The 20,523-nt window shown below is 36.1% G+C and overlaps 1 protein-coding gene across 1 annotated transcript in view; it reads right to left on the bottom strand.

Moving 5' to 3' along the window:
• The window catches only part of Magi (membrane associated guanylate kinase, WW and PDZ domain containing protein magi), a 569,393-nt gene that overhangs the window by 189,613 nt on the left and 359,257 nt on the right, over positions 1 to 20,523 (bottom strand). The window contains exons 8-10 of the mRNA XM_090385296.1: positions 18,636 to 18,693; positions 7,024 to 7,088; positions 2,395 to 2,619 (exon numbers count right to left, since the gene is read on the bottom strand). Of these exons, the coding sequence (XP_090241422.1) occupies positions 2,395 to 2,619; positions 7,024 to 7,088; positions 18,636 to 18,693 (348 nt within the window). The remainder of the gene's footprint in view (positions 1 to 2,394; positions 2,620 to 7,023; positions 7,089 to 18,635; positions 18,694 to 20,523) is intronic.

Raw genomic sequence — 20,523 nt, 5'->3', positions numbered from 1 at the left:
ATTTCTAAATATGACTGTGATTCTAAAGAAAAAAAGCTTAGGTTAGGTTATCCCCCCTCCACTTCGGGAGGGGTTCAAGCTCCCATAGGATTCAAGTGGAGGTAACCTGCCCTTTTTTCACCATTATCGAAAGCATTAGGGCAAGTTACCATTAGTGCTTCTGAGTGCTACTAAAATAATACTAACCCAACGTTATCGTGTGTTGTGTTCACGCACCAATCATTTCATCATTTGCCATGCCTACCTGTCAATCAATATATCGTTCTCAACTTTGCTCCAGACTGATAACACCTACCGTCTGTTTACCAAGAAAACAGCACTAGAGTGCCGAATCGGGAAACTAATTTTCCGTGTAAGTCATCCGACGTTTCTCTTGTTGGCTTTCTTTACCTTTACCAGATTCAGTTTTTGACGTGAAACATCCTTGGGGTCACCTACAAAAATTTCAATGGTGTAAATCTGATTGGTCACAAAAAATGCATCACAGAAGTGATTACGTAATCTGTGGCTTCTGCCAGAGGTGCTTTCCATGCTCCCACCACTAGTCTGTGCAGAGCACTCACTAGTAGTGATTAGTGCAAGAGATGCATTTTTCATGACTGGAACAATATCTTGAGTTCTAGTGGACTGCTTTACAAAATTCAAATGCTATTCATTTGAATTTCATTGAACTATGTTAGAAAAACACAATAAAACAAACAAAAAAAAAAAAAAGCGTGTGTACCTCATACACGTGAAAGATGTTTTATTTTATATGAAAACATCCTTGGCTTGGAATAGGTTAGTGAAATCCAAGCCAATAGCCTAATTACTCATTTGATTGTAGCCATTTGTTGAATAGTATGCCGTCACAATTCTGCAACAGTAACTGCAGGATTGTGACATCACTGCAATCATACTTCCTGCAGTTATTAATGCAGGAAGTGTGATTGCAACAACACAATTATTTCTCATATGACTACAACAACAATACATATATTTATCAATAATTTCTTTATTTGTCTCACATTTTCGTTACATTCCATTGTTAGGTGCTGCTATAGATGTTTTCACATTAATAATTTTAGAAAATAAAATTTGAGTGTTTAACGATGCCGAAGTCAAGTGCAGAGCATTCTCGAGAGCACTGAATAAGAATGAAAGCGACAAAACCTACGAAAATAAAGGCAAGGGTTACAAAGTATTGGGTACCTCAATCGACACCGTTTTCCAGACATTTAGATACATTGCAATCACAAGTATAAGTCTCTTACTTTAGTTAGCATAAATCCATTGTAGGTGACCCCAAGGATGTTTCACATAAAACCATCTACCAACTTTTTTTTTTTTTTTTTTTTTTTTTTTTTTGGTTCAGTGCCTGGGCTACTCACCCACCATGGAGCCCAAATGGGACACCCACTACCTGGCAAGCAATAGATGCACATGGGAGTGGAATGCCAGGGCTATCCAGACAGTAACTGCACCACCACCACCACCAGCTTGTATCCTGTCCCTCAGACCACAAGGGTAGGGGTACAGAATTGACATGGTTGGCCCTTGCAGGTGAACCCATTAGCCGATTGAAACACCTGTATTTTGAAGGAGGGGCCAAGGTGGTGTATCAAAGCTGGGTCCCTCAACCACCAGGATCCCCCTTCCTGAATTTTCACGCAGCACGTGGCAAACATGCTAGATTCCTATGAGGTTAGCTTGGAACCTAGGCTATGGGCACTGGATCCCAGTGTTGCTAATCTGTAAGCCCAGCAGTGTCACTGAGAGGTCCCCTCACCACGTGCCCACATCGAGGGGGCATATCAGGCTTAATGTTTGCAAATGATATGGTTGATAAGGTGTTTAATGATATAAGACAATGGTTAGGCCTCATTTTAGGAAGTATATCGATCTACTGGAAGAGGTGGAAAGAAGGACAACAAGATTAGTGAAAAGAACAAAAGAAAGGCATCAGTTCTATTGCAGCATCTGAAAACTATACACATGCAAGGAGAGCTGATTGAAGCATTTAAAGCACTGAATGGATTTGCTGAGCTATATGCTAATCAAATCCTCCCCTTGCTCAGACAACACATGAGGGAGGGAAGGCATAAATTTAAACTGGGGAAGGTTGGTTGCACGATGTTTGGAAATTTGCTATCAACCAGCAGGTATTTGATTGCTGGGGCAAACTTCCACCTGGTGTTGTGGAAGTGGGTAGTCCTAATCAATTTAAGAAGGAACCAGACAAATTATTAAGGGAGGGACAGACATGATATAGGAAGTGTTTTTTGGCTGATGCTGTATAAGTTTGTTTTCTTGCATCGTTTGCCACTACTAATAATAGATAAAAACATTCTCACCAAAGGAAGAGCCTCATAATAAACACACTTAAGCCAAATTCTGTTATAGACAGAAACTTACCATTGTTATAGGCTTGACCCACTGGTAACCCTGGCCTAGCACTATCCATGTTACTATTACTCTGATTAACAGAATTCCTTCGATTAAGAGAAGAGTGTTCCTGAGATTTTGATGGGGAAGACTTTGAATCATTTTCTAAGAGATGAGAAATTCCTGAGCTGTGACCTGTTTGCTCTAAATGTTGCCTCCAGCTAGCATTTGCCTCTTCATGCTCTTCTGCTTTTCCTATAAGCAAATACAGATCATACAATCTAGAAGTTTTCTGATGTTTTAGCACTAAAAACTATATTAAAAAAAAAAAAAAAAATCACAATCTTTAATTAAATTTAGTCTGATATTCCTCTTCCAGAGGCTGCATACCGTTTACACCACAATTAATATTTTAGCCATATAAATGCAACAAAAAGCACAGGCATGGCAACATGATCAGAAAAAAATAAATAATAAACAATAGTTTATTGATTGTTGTTAGGTTTTAGGTGCATCAGTGACTTAAAGGATACTACAACATTTTGTATTGTCTGTATAAGTTCACTTGTATAAATTAATAAAAAAAACCTGGAAGAGCTCATAGGGAAACCTTACTCCCTCTGTCTGGGATTGGCTAACTACATAACCAAATTTATCCAATACTAAAACCGAAGAGGACTTCAGAAATTCTTCTATCTATCGATAGGAATTGAACCTAAATGGTTATCTAATCAACTAATGAGACTTGTAACAGGGAAGAAAAATGCATGGCATGTATATAAATTATCAAGCAACTCAGAAGCCTATGGCAGATATAAGCTAGTCTATAATCAGGTCACAAAGGAGGTTAGGCATGCGAAGGCAGATTACGAGAAATCCTTGGCAAAAGATGCTAAGAAAAACAGCAAGGATTTCTTTACTTATAAAAACTCTAAATGGAAGGGGATGAATCTGATTGGTCCACTTGACATCGATGGTTCGACTGTTGATGATGCTGCTCAGATAGCAAACAATCTGAAGGAGTATTTTGCATCTACATTCACACATGAGGAATTATTAAGGTTTGAAAATGGCAGAAGGTTATCAAATTGTAACAGGATACTTAATGATTTTGTAATAACTGAGAGCAAAGTGGAGGAGAAATTGTTGAAGTTAAACATAAGAAAAGTACCTGGGGTGCATGGGATCTATCCAGTTATATTAAAGGAGGCGGCAAAGCAACTAAGCAAACCCTTAGCCATAATTATGAGAGCATCGTTGGACTCAGGGGAGGTTCCCACGGACTGGAGATGTGCAAATGTATCCCCAATTCACAAAGGGGGATCGAAGGGTGACACGAGTAATTACAGACCAGTTAGTTTAACTTCTGTTCCGGGTAAAATAATGCAGTCACTGGTTAAAGATGCATTGCAGGATCATCTAGACAAGACTGCAGCAATAATTCAGACACAGCATGGGTTTGTTAAGGGAAAGTCTTGTCTGACAAATTTGATAGGATATTATGATGTAGTTACAAAAATAATGGATGCAAAAAATAATTTTGATATCATATATTTGGATTTCAGGAAAGCTTTTGACACTGTTGCGCATGAAAGACTATTGTACAAATTGGAGCAAAATGGTATTAAGGGCAAGTTGCTACAATGGATAAAAGGATGGATAAATTTGAGAAGACAGAGGGTGGTAATCAATGGGTGCTGCTCTTTGTGAACTAATGTTATTAGTGGAGTCCCACAGGGTTCGGTCCACTGTTGTTTTGTATATTTATCAATGATATTGATGAAGGTATATCAGGCTTAATGTCGAAGTTTGCAGATGATACAAAGGTTGGCAGGGTTGTTAATAACAGTAATGGCAGTGTGCTACTGCAACGGGATCTAGATAATTTGGGCAGATGGGCTAAGAAGTGGCAACTGAAGTTTAACCTTGACAAATGCAAAGTACTGCATATGGGTAGAAGTAACCCCAGAGAAACGTACCAACTGTGTGGTACTACACTTAAGGTGGTAGAAAATGAAAAAGACCTGGGAGTAATTGTGCAGGCAGATATGAAGTTTTCTGAGCAATGCAGACAGGCTGCAGGGCAGGTCATGGGGTTTTGTCAATGATATATAGGAATTGCGTACAGGTCTGGAGGACTCATTTTAGGAAGAATGTAGATTTATTTGAGTGTGTACGGAGAAGGGCAACAAGATTGGTGAGGGGAATGAAGGGATCCTCTTACCAAGAGAGGCTTAAGTCCTGCAAATTGCAGTGGCTGGAGACTAGGCACCTGCGTGGTGATCTGATTGAGGTGTATAAGGCCTTGAATGGGTTGAGCACGCTGAATTCTGATGGGATCTTTCCACTTATTCAGTTTATGTTTGAATTTATGCCCCCTAAGGGGGCATAAATTCAAATTAAGAAAGGACAGATGTAGAATAGATGTGCGAAAATTTGCCTTTAGCCAGCGGTTGGTTAATTGCCGAAATAAACTTCCATCTGTCGTTGTGGAAGTTGATAGGTTGAATAAATTTAAGGAGGAACTGGACAGGCATTTGGAGGGAATGGTTTGATTTTTTTTTTTTTTTTTTTGGCTGATGCTGCATAAGCTCATACACTTGCTTTCTTGCATCACATGCCACTACTACTACTATTACTACTACTATTAACACCTCACTAGCTCACATTTTACTAAAGCACATTTCTGGGAGTTACTACCATAAAACAATAAAAACTATTTCCAGCTGCGTTTATGCTAGTGGAATCTGTTATAAACTGGTAGTAAACTCAATAATTGCATTTGCAATAATACCGACAGCTTGAATTGTGTGGATTTTTACATTATTATGGTGAAAAGCGTTTCCCCTTCACTGATATAAAAAACAAATACATTTTCAGAATCTTCTCTTCATTGCTATCTTGTTGCATTCAGTTGGGGTGATTCTGTATTCGACTGCCATTTCTTTTAAACACAAAGGCAAATTATGCATAAGCGAATTCAGTTCGTGTTATATACGATATCGTTCCCCTATTTATAAATCGTGTATGATCGAATTCGTGTAGTGTAAACACGTGTTATACGAGGACTGACTGTATTGTGAAAATATAATAATGTGCACCCAAAAAATACATTTTTTTTTTTTTTTTTGGTAATTCTTTCCAAACTTCAGAAGTTGAAATTTTCACTATATAACTAAGCTATTTATCTCTAAAATGTCATTTTTATAATGGAACTTGTATTAGTTTTATATAAATTTATGTCAAATTTTTACAACCTTTTAACTAAAGGTTGTAAAAACAAAACATGTGGCTGAAACATTTACGAATGCTAACTAGATGAAGGGCTACACGGTCCAGCCAGAGAATGCACTACACTTTCATTGTTATCATATGTTCCATTATAAGAATCAATTTTGAACACCTTTGTGGTATTTTTCTAAAGCACCTTTCTGGAGGTCATGTCCATAAAACTAAAATAATTTGGGGTTTTCTGTTAGTGAAATCTGTTATAAATGGGTAGTAAACTTGATCTTATTGCATTTGTGATAATATTGCTAACTGGAATTGTGTGGGTTTTCCAAAAACATTATTATGGTGAAATGTGTTTTAACTTCACTGAAATCTTCAATCATATAAAAAACAACAAATAAATTTTCAGAATCTTCTCTTCATTCCTCTTTACTTATTACAATGATGAAAGGAAAGTGATCAAAAGAAAGTGCAAGTGGTGGCAGTGCTAGGAAACGAAGATGAAAGTGATTAAGAAGCAGGACAAAGTTTGTCATCTATTGCATGGGAATTAGGTCTCGCTGCTTCAACAGTGAATACTATTTTAAAGGACAGTGCACGTATAAAATAACATGTTAAAGGATCAACGTATTTAAGATCAACAGTGATCACAAAACAGTGTTTGGGTTCTATATCAAAGTTGTTGTTTGTTTGGTTTTTTTTTTTTTTTAGGAGCATTAGCAACTAAGGCCATATTGCTCCAGGATATGCGGTGGTCATTCCTTAACCTTTCCGCATCCTCCGTATTTGGTGGTGACGGGCTCGAACCCCGGTCTAATCAAGAAGCGTGTGCTACGCACTGCTGCTCCTTCCCACCTGGCTACGGAGGCGCCTTCTACATCAAAGATGGAAAAGCTATTAATAATAAGAATGGAAAACCAGATTCAGAAGCGAGTGCCCCTGAGTCTAATGGCCATTCAAGCAAAAGCAAGAAGTATTTATGAAGATACAGCAGTGTACTTTTCAGCTAAACATGTTGATTTTGGTAATGATGCTCAAGAGGTAAAACTTGCTTACCTGTCTCCTCTCTTTTTGTAATTTTATAATTTTTGTAATTGCACAATTTTGTATTTTTGTACACTTTGAAATTTTTCCTGGGCATGGGATAAAAAAAAGTTAATAAATAATTCTATTTTACATGTTTGCTGAACATTTCTTTTTTGCTTCAATCAAATTCAGCGAGCATAGTTGCAAGTGCTGCATACGCATTTAGGGAAATTCCGACTTACGTAGAGTTCTGCGGAATGCAACCCATACATAAGACAGGGAGTGGCTGTATATATAAATGATTCACATTGGTTAAAGTAAGAGATTTCTTTTTTCCTTTCTTTCTTTTTCCCCCCACAATAATAGTATAAATTAATATTCAGTTTCCCAATAATTACTTACCATTTTCAAAGAGCCTCTTGGCTTGTAAAACCGGGTTTTCATACTGAGTTCGTTTATTTACATGACTGAGGGAAAAAAATATAATATCTATTAAACTGTATTAAGATTTAATTTTTCAAATTAATATTAAAATCAAAATTCAAAGTTTAACATTCCTGAATTTATTTCAATATAATACAAATTGTCAAAGGGGAAGGGGTTGACAAACTGCACAGGAAAATATTTCCACAATAATTAATAAGCCTAAAAGGAAATATTACTTTTAAATAATGTTTACATGATTCACATTGGTTAAATAAAGTATAACCTACTTGCCACAATTTTATTCTTAATCTAATTTGTCACAATGGAAGAAAAAAATTGCAGATCAGTAGCATACCAAAGAAGAACCTGACAGGTAAAAATACTTTGCTCTCTCTGATCATTAGTGAGGATCTGAATCACAAAATTGGCTGAAATGCATCACATTCCCAAATCAAAAGAACTGTATCCTTGACAACACTGACCAGATAAATGTGACTTACATTTGGGTTTCCAAAAATAAAACTCAGTCCTGTCTTATATCTCTCAAAAAGGATTCATCTGTTCCTACATTTATCTTCAATGACACTCAGATTTCCCGACATGATATTACCTTGACTAATCCTCTCTCTTAGCATAAGCACACCACAAATATTACTTCCTCTGCATCTAAAAAAATTGGGTTTTCTTTTCACTCTCCCTGTTACTTTTCTTCTAAACTGCTCCTTATTCTATATAAACTCCAATCTGTCCTACCATTAAATATTGTTCCCACATTTGGAGCCATGTCCCTATAACCTCTCTCGAGATTCTAGACTCCATTCAAAAGAGGACAGTTAGGTTAATTAATGATCATCTCTTACACTCTTTCCACTCTGTCTCACAGACATTGTTTCTGTTGCATGTCTTTTTTATGGATACTTCCATGGCACTGTTCTTCTGAATTGGTTTCTATAATTCTCCCTCTCTCTTATAAGCCACAACCAGTCAATATCCATTTACTGTCAAACTTCCAACTCACAGAACCAACTTTTCTTCTTTCTCATACAACCTTCCTTCACACATTTCCTGAAAATTACAATCTACAGCAATTCAAGACTGATGTCAAAAAGTATCTTCTTCAATCATCTCAACCTTCAACCCACACATGGTATTAAGTACTATAGGTTCTAATACTTTTCACGTTTTGAATTTTTATAAAACTAGAAAACTTTTTTTTCTAGTTTTATAAAACTTTTATATATGCAGTTTTAGAAAACTTTTCACAAATGAAAACTCCAAGATGCTAGTGAGATGATATGTGGAATAGCTAAAGTTGTCACAAACTTAAATGAAAATATAGAGAGAGTAAAATGAATAAAATAAAGGTTGTCTAATGAAGAATGTATGGAAATATTAGGGAAAGATTAGAAGGAATTTGGCTCTCCCCATATTTCAAGTGGAAGCCACGGGGCACTCAAGCGGGTGAAGTATGAACATGTGCTTCAATTACCTCTCAATCCAGACGAGTCTTAAGTTGAGTGGCTATAGCCACAATACTTGACAACCAGTAAGCAAACAAGTGATGACTAGTGAAGTGCTGGTCAACACTAGTTAGCAGAAAAGAAAACCCAGAAAAGTCCAAGATGAGTGGCTATAGCAAAGATACCACAACCAGTAAGCAAACAAGTGCTGACCAGTGAAGTGCTCAAAGTGACAAAAAAATTAAATATAAAATGTGCAAAGAGAATATAAATATCTAAAGACAGAGTCTCTAGTGAAGCATTCAGCCAAATTACTTATTCTATTATTTCCTATCTATTTCCACATTCTTTATTATGTGACTATCACTTCTATTTATTTTTCTCTTTCTAAATTTTATTTTCAATTTGTCACAATTTTAGCCAGTCAAGGAGACCCATCTTGCCTCAATGTTTCAGTTTTCACTTCTGGAAAATATTCTTCAATCCATTCTAATCCCTTCCCCCATTTTTGGAACCTTAAATCTGCAGAGAGACATACCACTTGACTACGTTTTAGTGTTTTCCTACTATTTTTTTCTGTATAGGTGGACTTTAAAATCTTTTGTCACATTTACTGTACGGTCAAAGTCAACAAGAACACTGTTTGTACTTCACTCCCAACTGAAAACATGATTTTCAAACAAGATTTGAAAACATTTTAGTGTTTTCTAATCTTGTTTAAAATTGATTTACATGTCCTATAAGAAATATTAATTTCACTTGCAACTTCTTGGATAGTTAAATGTTGATTGCTCCTGAGCAGATAAGGAAATTGAGCGATTGAATCATTGGTTTCTGAAGTTAGAGAGAATCCAGAGTGAGAAACGTTTTTGACACACAAGCAATTCTCTTTAAGCTTTCTGAAAAAATAATGAAAGTTCTTTGAATGTCACACATTTTATTAATCAGAAGAAGATACTATGCACCATTCACTTTTACTGCCCTAAACTGAAAGCAAATTTCATGTCAATTTGCTGTTCAGTAAAATCAGTTGTTTTATATTGTGACTAAACATAAAAACATCTGTTTAACACATGCTAATTAAGATTTTAAAAAAATAGTATTACTCCTATCCATCCTCTCCAATATTTTGTCCAGTTCTTCCTTGAATTTATTAAAACTATCCACTTCCACAACAATGGAAGGAAGACTGTTCCAGTAATCAACAACCTGTTGGCTGGAGGCAAATCTTCGCACATCTATTCAGCAACCATTCTTCCTTGATCTGAATTTATATCCTCTCATATGCGTAGTCTGAGCAAGAGGAAGAATCCAATCAGCATTGAGTATGCTCAATGCCTTAAACACCTCAATCAGATCACCTCAAAGGTGCCTAGTCTCCAGATACTACAAAGAACATCCTTTTGTGGCCTGACCACTTCCTTAACACAATGGGATAATCACCTCCTTATTCCTGCTGGAAAAATTACTGTATATCACTGAAAAACCCCATGAACTGTCCTGGAAACCTGTCTACACTGTTCAGAGAACTTCAATACCTGATTACACAATTATCCCCAGGTCCTTTTCAGGTTCCATTACCTTGAGTGTAGTACCACAGAGATGGTACATTACTTTGGGATTACTGCTATTAATATGTAGTACCTTGCATTTGTCAACGTTAAACAACTTCAATTGCATTCCTCAACCCATCTGCCTAATTATTCAAGATCTGTTTGTAGCACATTACCTTCATTACTGTCATTAACCACCCTGCCAACTGTTGTATCATCTGCAAACTTAGACAGTAAGCCTGATATACCTTATTAATATCATTAATAAATACAAAACAACAATGGGCCCAGCACTGAACCCTGTGGAACCACACTAAGAATGTTAGTCCAAAGAACAGTGTCCACTTATAACCACTATCTGTCTTCTCCCACTCAACCATCCCTTTATCCGTAGCAGTAACTCGTCATTAATGCAACATTTCTCCAATTTGTACAGCAGTCTTTTATGTTCAACAGTACCAAAATTTACTGAAATCTAGGTATGATATTTTACATCCCCCCCCCCCCCCCAGTGAAAACAAATTGCATGCTTTACATATACCACCAACTTAAAGACAAGAAACAAAAATGGTAGGGTGCTGTGTTATTCCTATATTCTGGTTGGAGTGTGGTGTCAAATTAATTTTGGCACACTCAGTGCACTGAAATGGCATGAAAGTTTGTAAAGCACTGATTAACTGCTTAACTAACATGAACTTGTGTGCATGCTATTTTTAATAAACATGATTAATTTAGGCACCACACTGTTCCACTGAGCCCAATTAACAACTCAAGCTAATCAATCTTTGTTGCTGAAATGAGCTTATAAAACAAAATTCAGAGGGATATTTGCTTAATTTTTAGAGGTGTCTCAACAGGGCAATTACCCTCTATGTATCAGAAGACAGCAGGTTTGTTTGGAAGCATATATATCTTTGAACAAGCTTTTTCATTAATGTAGTTGGAAAAAAATGGTAGATTAAACCTGATTTTCAGAGGAAAATCATAATTTGAATTCCATCATACAACTAACAACAACACCAAATATCAAGCATTTACTTCTTGATGTACAAGCTCAATGATTGCATCAGTTAGATATTATTTTTCAAATTTTATTTTGTTACTATTAAAGAAGTTGAGGTATTCAGACCATTCTGTTTCTTAATGGTTCCTTAAGGGATCATAGTCACTAAATCTTCAGTACATGCAAGCTGAAAGATGCTGATACTGAAAAGGGCATACCTAAAAGGGATGGGAATGGGAAATTTGCTGAAACTGCAAGTGATTGCCAATAATGACAAGTATTTATTTTCAAAAACCCAATAAGCATTTTCTTTATTCACATAACTGTCTAAACGAAAGTGAGTCATCATAAAGCCAAACTGCACTTAAAGTGTATGGCTTATTCTCAAGAACGTTGGAAATCTAATTACAAAACAATAAATGTCAAAATATAAATTAAGTGTGGTGTAATCAAACAAATGAAGTCTTAAATTAAACTCTTATACCAGATATAAAATTTCCTGCTAAATACATAAGCCCAAGTTACGTAAATTCAGACTTACGTAAATTTTTTTGGTAAAATCGTAAAGATACTTTCTGTATAATTTTTAAGAGTGAAGTCGAATGAAGGAACAACAAGCATAAGCTTTTATTTTTGTTCCCATACAAACTATGTTGGATAATAACCTGTGGCACAACTAGAATCTCATAAATAACTAGAGTTAACATTTCATTTTCTGCTTTAAAAATTCTGAAGAAATATTCAACATGCATTTGGACAGGTGAACTATGTCAAAGCACTTCAAAGAAACCCCCATAACGTTCAAGCTATGTGGACTGTATCCCATCGGCTATTTCTTCAGAGAATTACATTCTAGCCCTTCATCTGTACACTGTATCCTTCCTTGTTTTCTGGATTGTAGAGTCAATTCAGTTTTGTTTGAGACTGCAGTGGGAGCTTGTTTGCATTTTGTATGCAATATTTGTTACACGTGTCAGGTTATTGTGGTGAAGTTGAAATTCATGTTGTGTCCTACTATTTTCAATGACTTTTTGTCAAACTATCATCGTGTAGTGTGTGCTTCATTCGCATGTCATAAGATGTGAGAGCATTTCTTGTAATTTAACTCTGCTCTTTCTGAAGTTATCATGGTGCCACCTAAGTGACAGCAGTATTAGTAAATCTACCAAGAAAAGGAGAGCAATCAATTTGGATCAGAAAATTAAAATAATAAGGATGTATGAAAATGGTGAAACATTAAAAAGTATTGCACCGAATTTAGATTTGTCGGTAACAACGGTGAACACAATAATAAAGGACAAAGACAGAATATGTGAAGTGGTAAAAATGATCAGCACCAATGAAGCAACTACAATAATCAAGGCTAGAACGGGACTAATAAGCGAGATGGAAAAGTTACCAATTGTGTGGATGGATGACCAGATCCCAAAACACATCCCCTTAAGCCTCCACGTTATCAAGCGAAGGCTCGTGCCATTTTTGAGGATCGTAAGAAGAGGGATGATACTGAAACCACCTTTGTTGCAAGCCATGGTTGGTTTAATAGGTTCTGTAAGAGAAGCGGATATCATAAAGTTGCCATAAGTGGTAAAGCAGCAAGGGCAGATGGTGAGGCTGTCGAAAATTTCAAGGACAAATCTGATGAGATTGTAAGAAGTGGTGGTTATTTGCCACAACAAATATTTAATGTGGACGAGATTAGCCTTTCTTGGAAAAATATGCCTAGTAGGATTTATATTTCCATTGCATAAAAGTCAATGTCTGGGTTTAAAGTTGCCAAAGACAGGGTAACACTCTTAGTGGGGGGGGGGGTAACATAGCGAGTTATAAACTGAATCCTTTAATGGTTTATCAGTCAGAAAACCAGCAGTCTTTTAAGGGCATTGACAACAAATCACTTCCTGTATATTTTAGGGCTAACTCAATGGCCTGGATGACAATAACCATGTTCGAAGAATGGTTTCTAAATGTGTTTGTCCCTGAAGTTGAAAAATATTACAAATGTCAGTGCCTTCTGAGATATTAATTCACCTTGACAATGCTCCCAGTCATCCTAAATATCTAGATGATCTGCATGTCAAGGTAGCACACTTCACTCCAAATATAACAGCTTTGATTCAACCAACGGATCAGGGAATTATCCAGGCATTCAAAGCTTATTACATACAGACAACATTTTCAGGGGCTGAAAATGCAACAGAGCAAGGAAAGATCGATCTGCAGCAATTTTCGAAGACGTTTAACATCCTCGATGGAATACGCAACATTTCAAGAGCCTGGAATGATGTCACGACGACTTGTATGAGTGGAGTTTGGGAAAAAACTTTAAAACATTTCGAGCTTAACAACGAAGCTTCAACAAAGATGAGTTCACGTCTTCTGTTACCAATTAAATTGTAAACTTAACCCAGGAATTGCAGCTAGTCCTGGAGGAAGAAGATAGTTTTTTTTGTGTTGTTGTTGTTTTTTTTTTTTTTTTTTATGAAAACTCCAAAAATGAGAGGTATTAGAACCTATAGTGTTTAGTACCGTGTATGGGTTGGAGATTGAGAAGATGAAAGAAGATATTTGTTGATATTAGACTTGAACTTCTGCAGACTGTAATTTTCTGGAAATATGTATGAAGGAAGGTTGTTCCAGAAAATGGCAGTTGAATGAATAAATGAGGAAGATGAAAAGTTGGTTCTGTGAGTTTGAAGTTGGAAAGTAAATGGATGTTGGCCGGTGGCGGCACGTGTTCGGACTGTTTTGAAAGAGAGAGTGGGAATTACAGAAGCCAATTCAGAGGAACAGTGCCCATGGAAAACAGTACGTCTGTTTCTGCTCCATGCATGTTACTCTACAAACAGTACAGTGAGTGGAGAGACTGTTAGAGAGGAGTCAATTAACCTAATTGCCCTCTTCTGAATGGAATCTAGAAGCCTGAGAGAGATTTTGGGGGCACTGCTCTAGAGGTGGGAACAATATTCCATGGTAGGGCGGATTTGCGATTTGTACAGCGTGAACAGCTGTTTGGAAGAAAAGTAACGCCAAGAGCGAAAGAGAAAACCAAGTTTTTCAGATGCAGAGGAAGCAATATTTGTAATGTGCTTGTGCCAAGAGAGATTAGAAGTCAGGATAATCCCCAAAAGAGATATGTCATTTTGCCTAGAAATCGGAGTGTCACCCAAGATAAGCATAGGACCAGAAGAATCCTTTTTGCGAGATATAAGACAAGACTGAGTTTTAGAAGGATTGAAATCAATTAAGTTGTTTTTGCCCCACTGGAGAATTACCTGGAAATCGGTATTTAAGGAATTGGTTTAGGATATTCGACAAGTTGGAGATGATTGAGCAGGGCAAAGGTTTCTCAAAATGGAAAGTGGAATGCAATGTGCTATCATCAACAAAACTATGAACAGGATTTCCAGTCAATGGAAGAAGGTCATTAATATACAAGAGGAAAAGAGTGGGGGAAAGAACTGAACCTTCAAGGACACCAGCATTAGTGGAGAAGTTAGAAGGCAGAGAGCCATCTACCATCACCCTCAGTGAGCGATCAGAGAGAAAACTGGATAACCAATTACAAAAAAACAGTTGGCAAACCATAAGATGGAAGCTTGTTTAGAAGACCTTTAGGCCAAACACGATCGAAAGCCTTTGAGATGTAAAGAGCAAATGCATGGGTTTCACCAAACTTTTCCAGTGAATCTGTCCAAAAAAATGGTAACATAAGCCAGAATATCTCCAGTGGATCGACACTGACGGAATCCATACTGGCGATTGTTGATCAGACGGAAAGTTTCTAGATAGTTGAAGATTTGCTGGTTAATTGATTTCTCCATTACTTTAGAAAGAGTAGAAATAATTGCAATGGGATGATAATTGGATGGGAGGGATTTGTCACCCTTTTTAAGAACTGGCTGGATATGAGCAAATTTCCAAGCAGAAGGAAAAACAACTTTGGAATAAGAAAGTGAAAAAAGGTGGCAAAGAACAGGAATAAGTTCAGGAGCACACGTTTTGAGAACAAGTGGAGTAATACCATCAAGACCTGGAGCTTTCTTAGCATCAAGATTTGTCAAAATCCTTCTGACATCCTTTTAACGAAAGACCACAGGAGGCATTGAATGGAGCGTGTTGGGAATGGTGGGAGGTGTTTTACCAAGATCATTAATACATGAGTTGGAAAAAAATGGGATGCTAGCAGGTCAGCTTCATCCTTGGCTGAAGTGACAACAGAATCATCTGGTTTTGACAGAGGGGGTAGCAGAGATAGGCAAAAGTTGTGGCCAATAGCTTTGGCAAAAGACTAGAATTCTTGGCTACCATTAGGGCAAGAAGCAAGTTTTCTATTCTTAGCCTGTTCAAAATCTAGTTTGGACTGATTAATGACTGCTTAACAATTGTTGCGCGCTTTCATTTAGGTAGAAAATGAAACTGAAGAATTGGATACAAGCCAATCATATTTTTTTCAACATTCTTCTCTTTAACAGCCTTAGCATATTTATTGGAAAACCAAGGTTTAGATAAAGGACGAGATTTTAAAGTGGAGTGTGGAATAAAGGATTACATTCCTACAAGAATAATTTCACTAAAATGATCTGAGCAAACGTTGACATCAGAAGTTTTGAAACAGTAATCCAACCAAGGAAAGGAGGAAAAGAAATCTCACAGGTCATCCCATTTTGCATTCTTGTAATGCCAAACAGCACGAGGTTGGGAATAGCCGTGCGATAAAGGCTCCATTGGAGAAGAGACAATCACCAAGTTGTGATCCGAGGTGCCTAAAGGACCACTCACTTTGACCATGTACTTAGAAGGGTTGTTTGTGAGAAAAAGATCAAGTGTGTTGGCTGTATAGTTAGGACTGTCTGGTATTCTTGTAGGTAAATGAACAATCTGTGCAAGGTCATTAGAAATTGCAAAAGCCTCAGCATCTCGACCAGTTGGGTCTGTGTGACTAGAAAACAGAAGTCAGCTGGAGTTGTGAACATTAAAATCACCAAGGAAAATTACCTCACCATTAGGGAAGTTGAACTGGTGAAAGTCAAGTTGCAAAGAAAGGATGTCAAAGAGCTCCAAGTGATTAGTGGAGTTGGGAGAATGGTAGAGACAACAGATGAATTTGACACAATGAGGTTGTTGAAGTGGGGTTTATTGGCGCAAGGGCTGCTATGGCCAAAATGCGCCTATAACTTAAGATTGTTGGTCAATATATTGCACAATGAGGTAGAAATATTTTAAGCCAGAGAACATCGAAAAGAGGAGATTCCAAATTACGAAGTCTCTGAAGGGAATATCGGAATGGACATATGCACAAGTACCATGTTTGAGGCAAAAGAAATCATAGGCAGTAGTTGAATCAACAGATAACTGAGATTCTGTCAGAAAAAGTACATGGGATTCGGCAGACTGCAAGTGGAAATGGACATTGTTGAGATTAGAATTGAGACCATGTATATTTGTGAAATGAACTGGGAAGTGTTTGGGAGTTTTAGATCTTTTTCCAGATAAACTTACTCTATTAATTTGACAATTCATGGTGTTGGTGTATTCAATAGTTAGAGGATCTGGCTGACCCAGACCGCCTGTACTTCGCCAAAATTGGGTTCACCGACTTGGGTCCACTTATGGATGAACGAGGTGAAGATTTAACAACAGGAGACCTAGCACAGTGAAACGCACAAAGAGTTGAGGAGCAGCAGAGAACCGAACCCAATGAGGAATTGGAGCAACCCAGAAGCAATTCAAATTAAAGGAAATGGCAGAAGCATTTCATAAAATTCAGGAAGGTTTCTCTATGTTTGATAGAATGGATGAAAACACTGAACGTTTCTTGAAAATATAAAAGTTCAAGCCTGCTTATTGTGAAATTTATTTAAAAAAAAAAAAAAGGATACGAAACAGATGAAGAGCGAAGAGTTCATATCACGTACTGCTTCCCTGACCTCTACTCAGTCTACAACACCCTGCGATTAATGTGCCTTATTAATGCTTCAGGTTTGTTTTAAGTTACCTTCAGTTCATCATCTGAAGTGTATAGACTTCGATTCATTGTGTGGTTCACATCAATTTTCTTAAATATATACCTTATAAAGCCTACACGGCATATGAAATAGATGTCAGTTTTTACAGTACAATAACATGCGTTTTTTTTTTCTTCCTTTTATGTTTTCTTTTCTTATGTGCCACTCCAGTTACTTCACTGCTGTTCCCAGATAAAGTTTTTAATTGTTATGGTATGTAACTGTTTTTCTCAATTCTTCTGAGAATATTATGTAGCTTTTGTACTTTTGGCATATCAGGAATATAGTGGCAATAGTTTATTAGTCATTCCTGAGTTACATAAAACATTACTTACGAAAGAAGTCACGAAACGTATCTCTTACGTATGTCGGGGACAGACTGTAATATATTTTTCCACATTACAAATAAATTCTGTTCAGCCATTTCATATACAGAGTCTGCATTAAATTCACAAATCCTTGTAATATAGGAGTTTATTCTTCTGAAATATACACTTCAAAGCACTTACTTATATCTCGCTTAAATGCTGAAACAAAAACTGGACGAGAATATTAATGTTTTCTTCATCTGTGTGTGTGTGTGTGTGTGTGTGTGTGTGTGTGTGTGTGTGTGTGTGTGTGTGTGTGTGTGTGTGTGTGTGTGTGTGTGTGTGTGCCCATGGGAAACCTAGATATTATCTAAATAATTTAATGCAGATACAGTGAAACCTTGATTTCATTGACTATGTAGAAGAAAGCCCCATCCATTAATTCCGATCATCAGTTAAACTTGAAAGAAATGTATATGGTCAGTGAAATTACTAGAATCTAAGGGAAAACTGCTGCACTAATGCAAAAAAAAAAAAAACATTGAAAAATGTTATATTGACTTTCAAAACTGAAAATTCAATTATAATGGGATGTCTCAGTTTTGAACTACTCAGAATAAGTAAATGAAGTGGTGGGTCAGATTTTACTGCACTTACAGTTTAAAAAAAAACTAATAATGAAGTTTATAGCCAATGATGGCTTTAGTTTGAAGATGATACTTTAATGGAAAAACTTTATGCCACATTCACAAGAACAAATTTTTTTTCACCACATGCACAAGTTCAACTTGCTTGTTGGACACTTGTCTCGTGAATGATTTTTAGCTCACTTATAGTTTCTTCGAAACATCAGGAAGGTAAACACTAGTCAGGTATGGCATTTTGGTTTTTTCAGTGACCATATACATTTCTTTCAAGTATATGGTCACTGATATATGGAAGTAAGGCAAAACCTGCCTTGTTTTCATTTATCAAAATTTTAAATATTGAGAGTATCTTAACAATCTTAATAATAAAACAAATTTAACTGATGATAAACACTAGACTGAAACAGTCATACTGTGGAGTCCCATATGAACAAAAAGATTGGAACAACAAATTTTGCCCTTTGTTTCTGAAGTCCATTAAACCAGAGATCTGTTAAAGTGGTTGTTTACTATACTTTACAGACAGGTTGAAATTAAGAAGTACAGTGCTTAAAAAAAAGGACATGACTGAAAATGATTCAATTTCATAATAATTTCTTTTTTACTTACTCAATGTAATAAGTTCCATAGTGTGGGTCATCTATTCTCTCCCAACCATATGGAAGCTCTGAAAAATGTAAAATCACTTCATGTAAATAAGAAATAAATTAATTTACAATGCAGACCAAAATCTAAAGTAAGTTCAAAATAAACCAATGTTAACTTGCTGCGGTTCATAAAAAGTTATTTTGAATATAACAGTAAAATTAAAATACTAATAAACAGTAACATATATAATTATTTTTAATTCCTAAATAAAGCTTTAACCGTGAATTTTAAATAGTCATACCTCTCTAACATATACACTTTACAACAATCAGAAGGTGAATAACAGTAACTAACCTAAAGTGTCAATGGTCAATCAATATCAAAAGATTTGGTATTTACTTTTTATGGCACTCACCTCAGCAAACCATGTGGAACTGTTTCAATTATGTTTTTTCAAAAAACACCAAACTGAAATCAGTTAAAATAAATGTCAAAGTGCCTCAATATTCTGGCCATTTTCACAATTTACAAAGAAGTAAAAGTTTTGTTAATTGAAGCTGTGAATTTTTGGCCATGCCCATCATCTATCAACATGTAGAAGCAAAAAAATAATTTTGTTTCTTCATGTATCATAAAAAGAAAAAGATGAGGAAAATACCAAATATTTATATAGTGACATGCACTCTACCAAAATTGTACTGCCACCATAATTAAAAGGAAAAGATATGTTCTTTTCAAATTTTAATAATGCGGTGCTGTCCTTCATGATATTTACAACTTCCAGTGCTCAGAACATATTCTAAACTGATTTCCTATCTGTAGTTTCAAGAATATTCCATACACCATAAATGGATCAGCAGTGCTATTGATATCATGCTAATGTGATGGAAAAGAGTCATGCCATATTATGCTTTGCTAATAATGTGAAGCAATAAAATGATAATGCTACTATACTACAGTCAGTGACAGCACTGTGAGTCAATGTTGGGTTCTATGGATGAGGTGAAGTTTGGCTGTCTTGCTATATTGTTTCTTCTAACTATATTGTCTAGCATAGCATTGTGCCACTAGGCAAGACAGTATAGTTAGAAGAAACTATGATATTCATAAATATCCGATCACGTAAAACTTTATACATACCAAATCATATGAAAAGTTTTGCATACAGTTATAAGTAAAAATTATAGAAATGATCGATGCATAACAAGCTTCTGTGCATTTTTAATGTGACGACTAGTTCTTCAAATTGCAATCAAAATGTTCAAACTCTTCATTAAAGGTGCTAAATTATCATATTACCTGAAGAAAATCAACAACATCTATTTAAAACTTTTGTGTTACCTGAACCAACGATAACAATAAAAAATATTTTATTGCAAGGACAAACCCTATGAAATAAACTTAAATACAATGTAAGCAAGTAAAATAACAATGCAGTTTTTAATCTTGACATTACAATATACATCCACTCCCTGACTTACGCAAGGGTTACGTTCTGCGGAATTTCCCTAAATGCTTATGCAGCACTCACAAATTTGATTGAAGCAAAAAAGAAATGTTTGACAAACATGTAAATAGAATAATTTATTCAATTTTTTATCTCATGCGCAGGAAAATAGTGTACAAAATTACAAAAATTTCAAAATTATAAAAAGAGAAAAGAGACAGGCATAATGTTAGCAAATTTTACCTTTCAAGCATCGTTGTCAAAATTAACTCTTCAGCCGATAAGCATGCCGCTGCAGAAGTTGAGGGCTGTGGAGATTTAGAAGGGGTTTTTTCCAACACATCACAAAATTTCTCTGCAGCTGCAGAATCAGCACTGGTGACTTCACCGTATGCTTTAATGTTTTGGAAACTAGCGTGATGCTTGAACCTATTAAACCACCTGATGCTTGCCACAAACTTG

This window comes from Mastigoproctus giganteus, chromosome 11 (assembly GCF_048544385.1).
Source record: "Mastigoproctus giganteus isolate SK-2022 chromosome 11, ASM4854438v1, whole genome shotgun sequence".
NCBI lineage: Eukaryota > Metazoa > Arthropoda > Arachnida > Uropygi > Thelyphonidae > Mastigoproctus > Mastigoproctus giganteus.
This window is presented reverse-complemented; position numbering and strand designations above follow the sequence as displayed.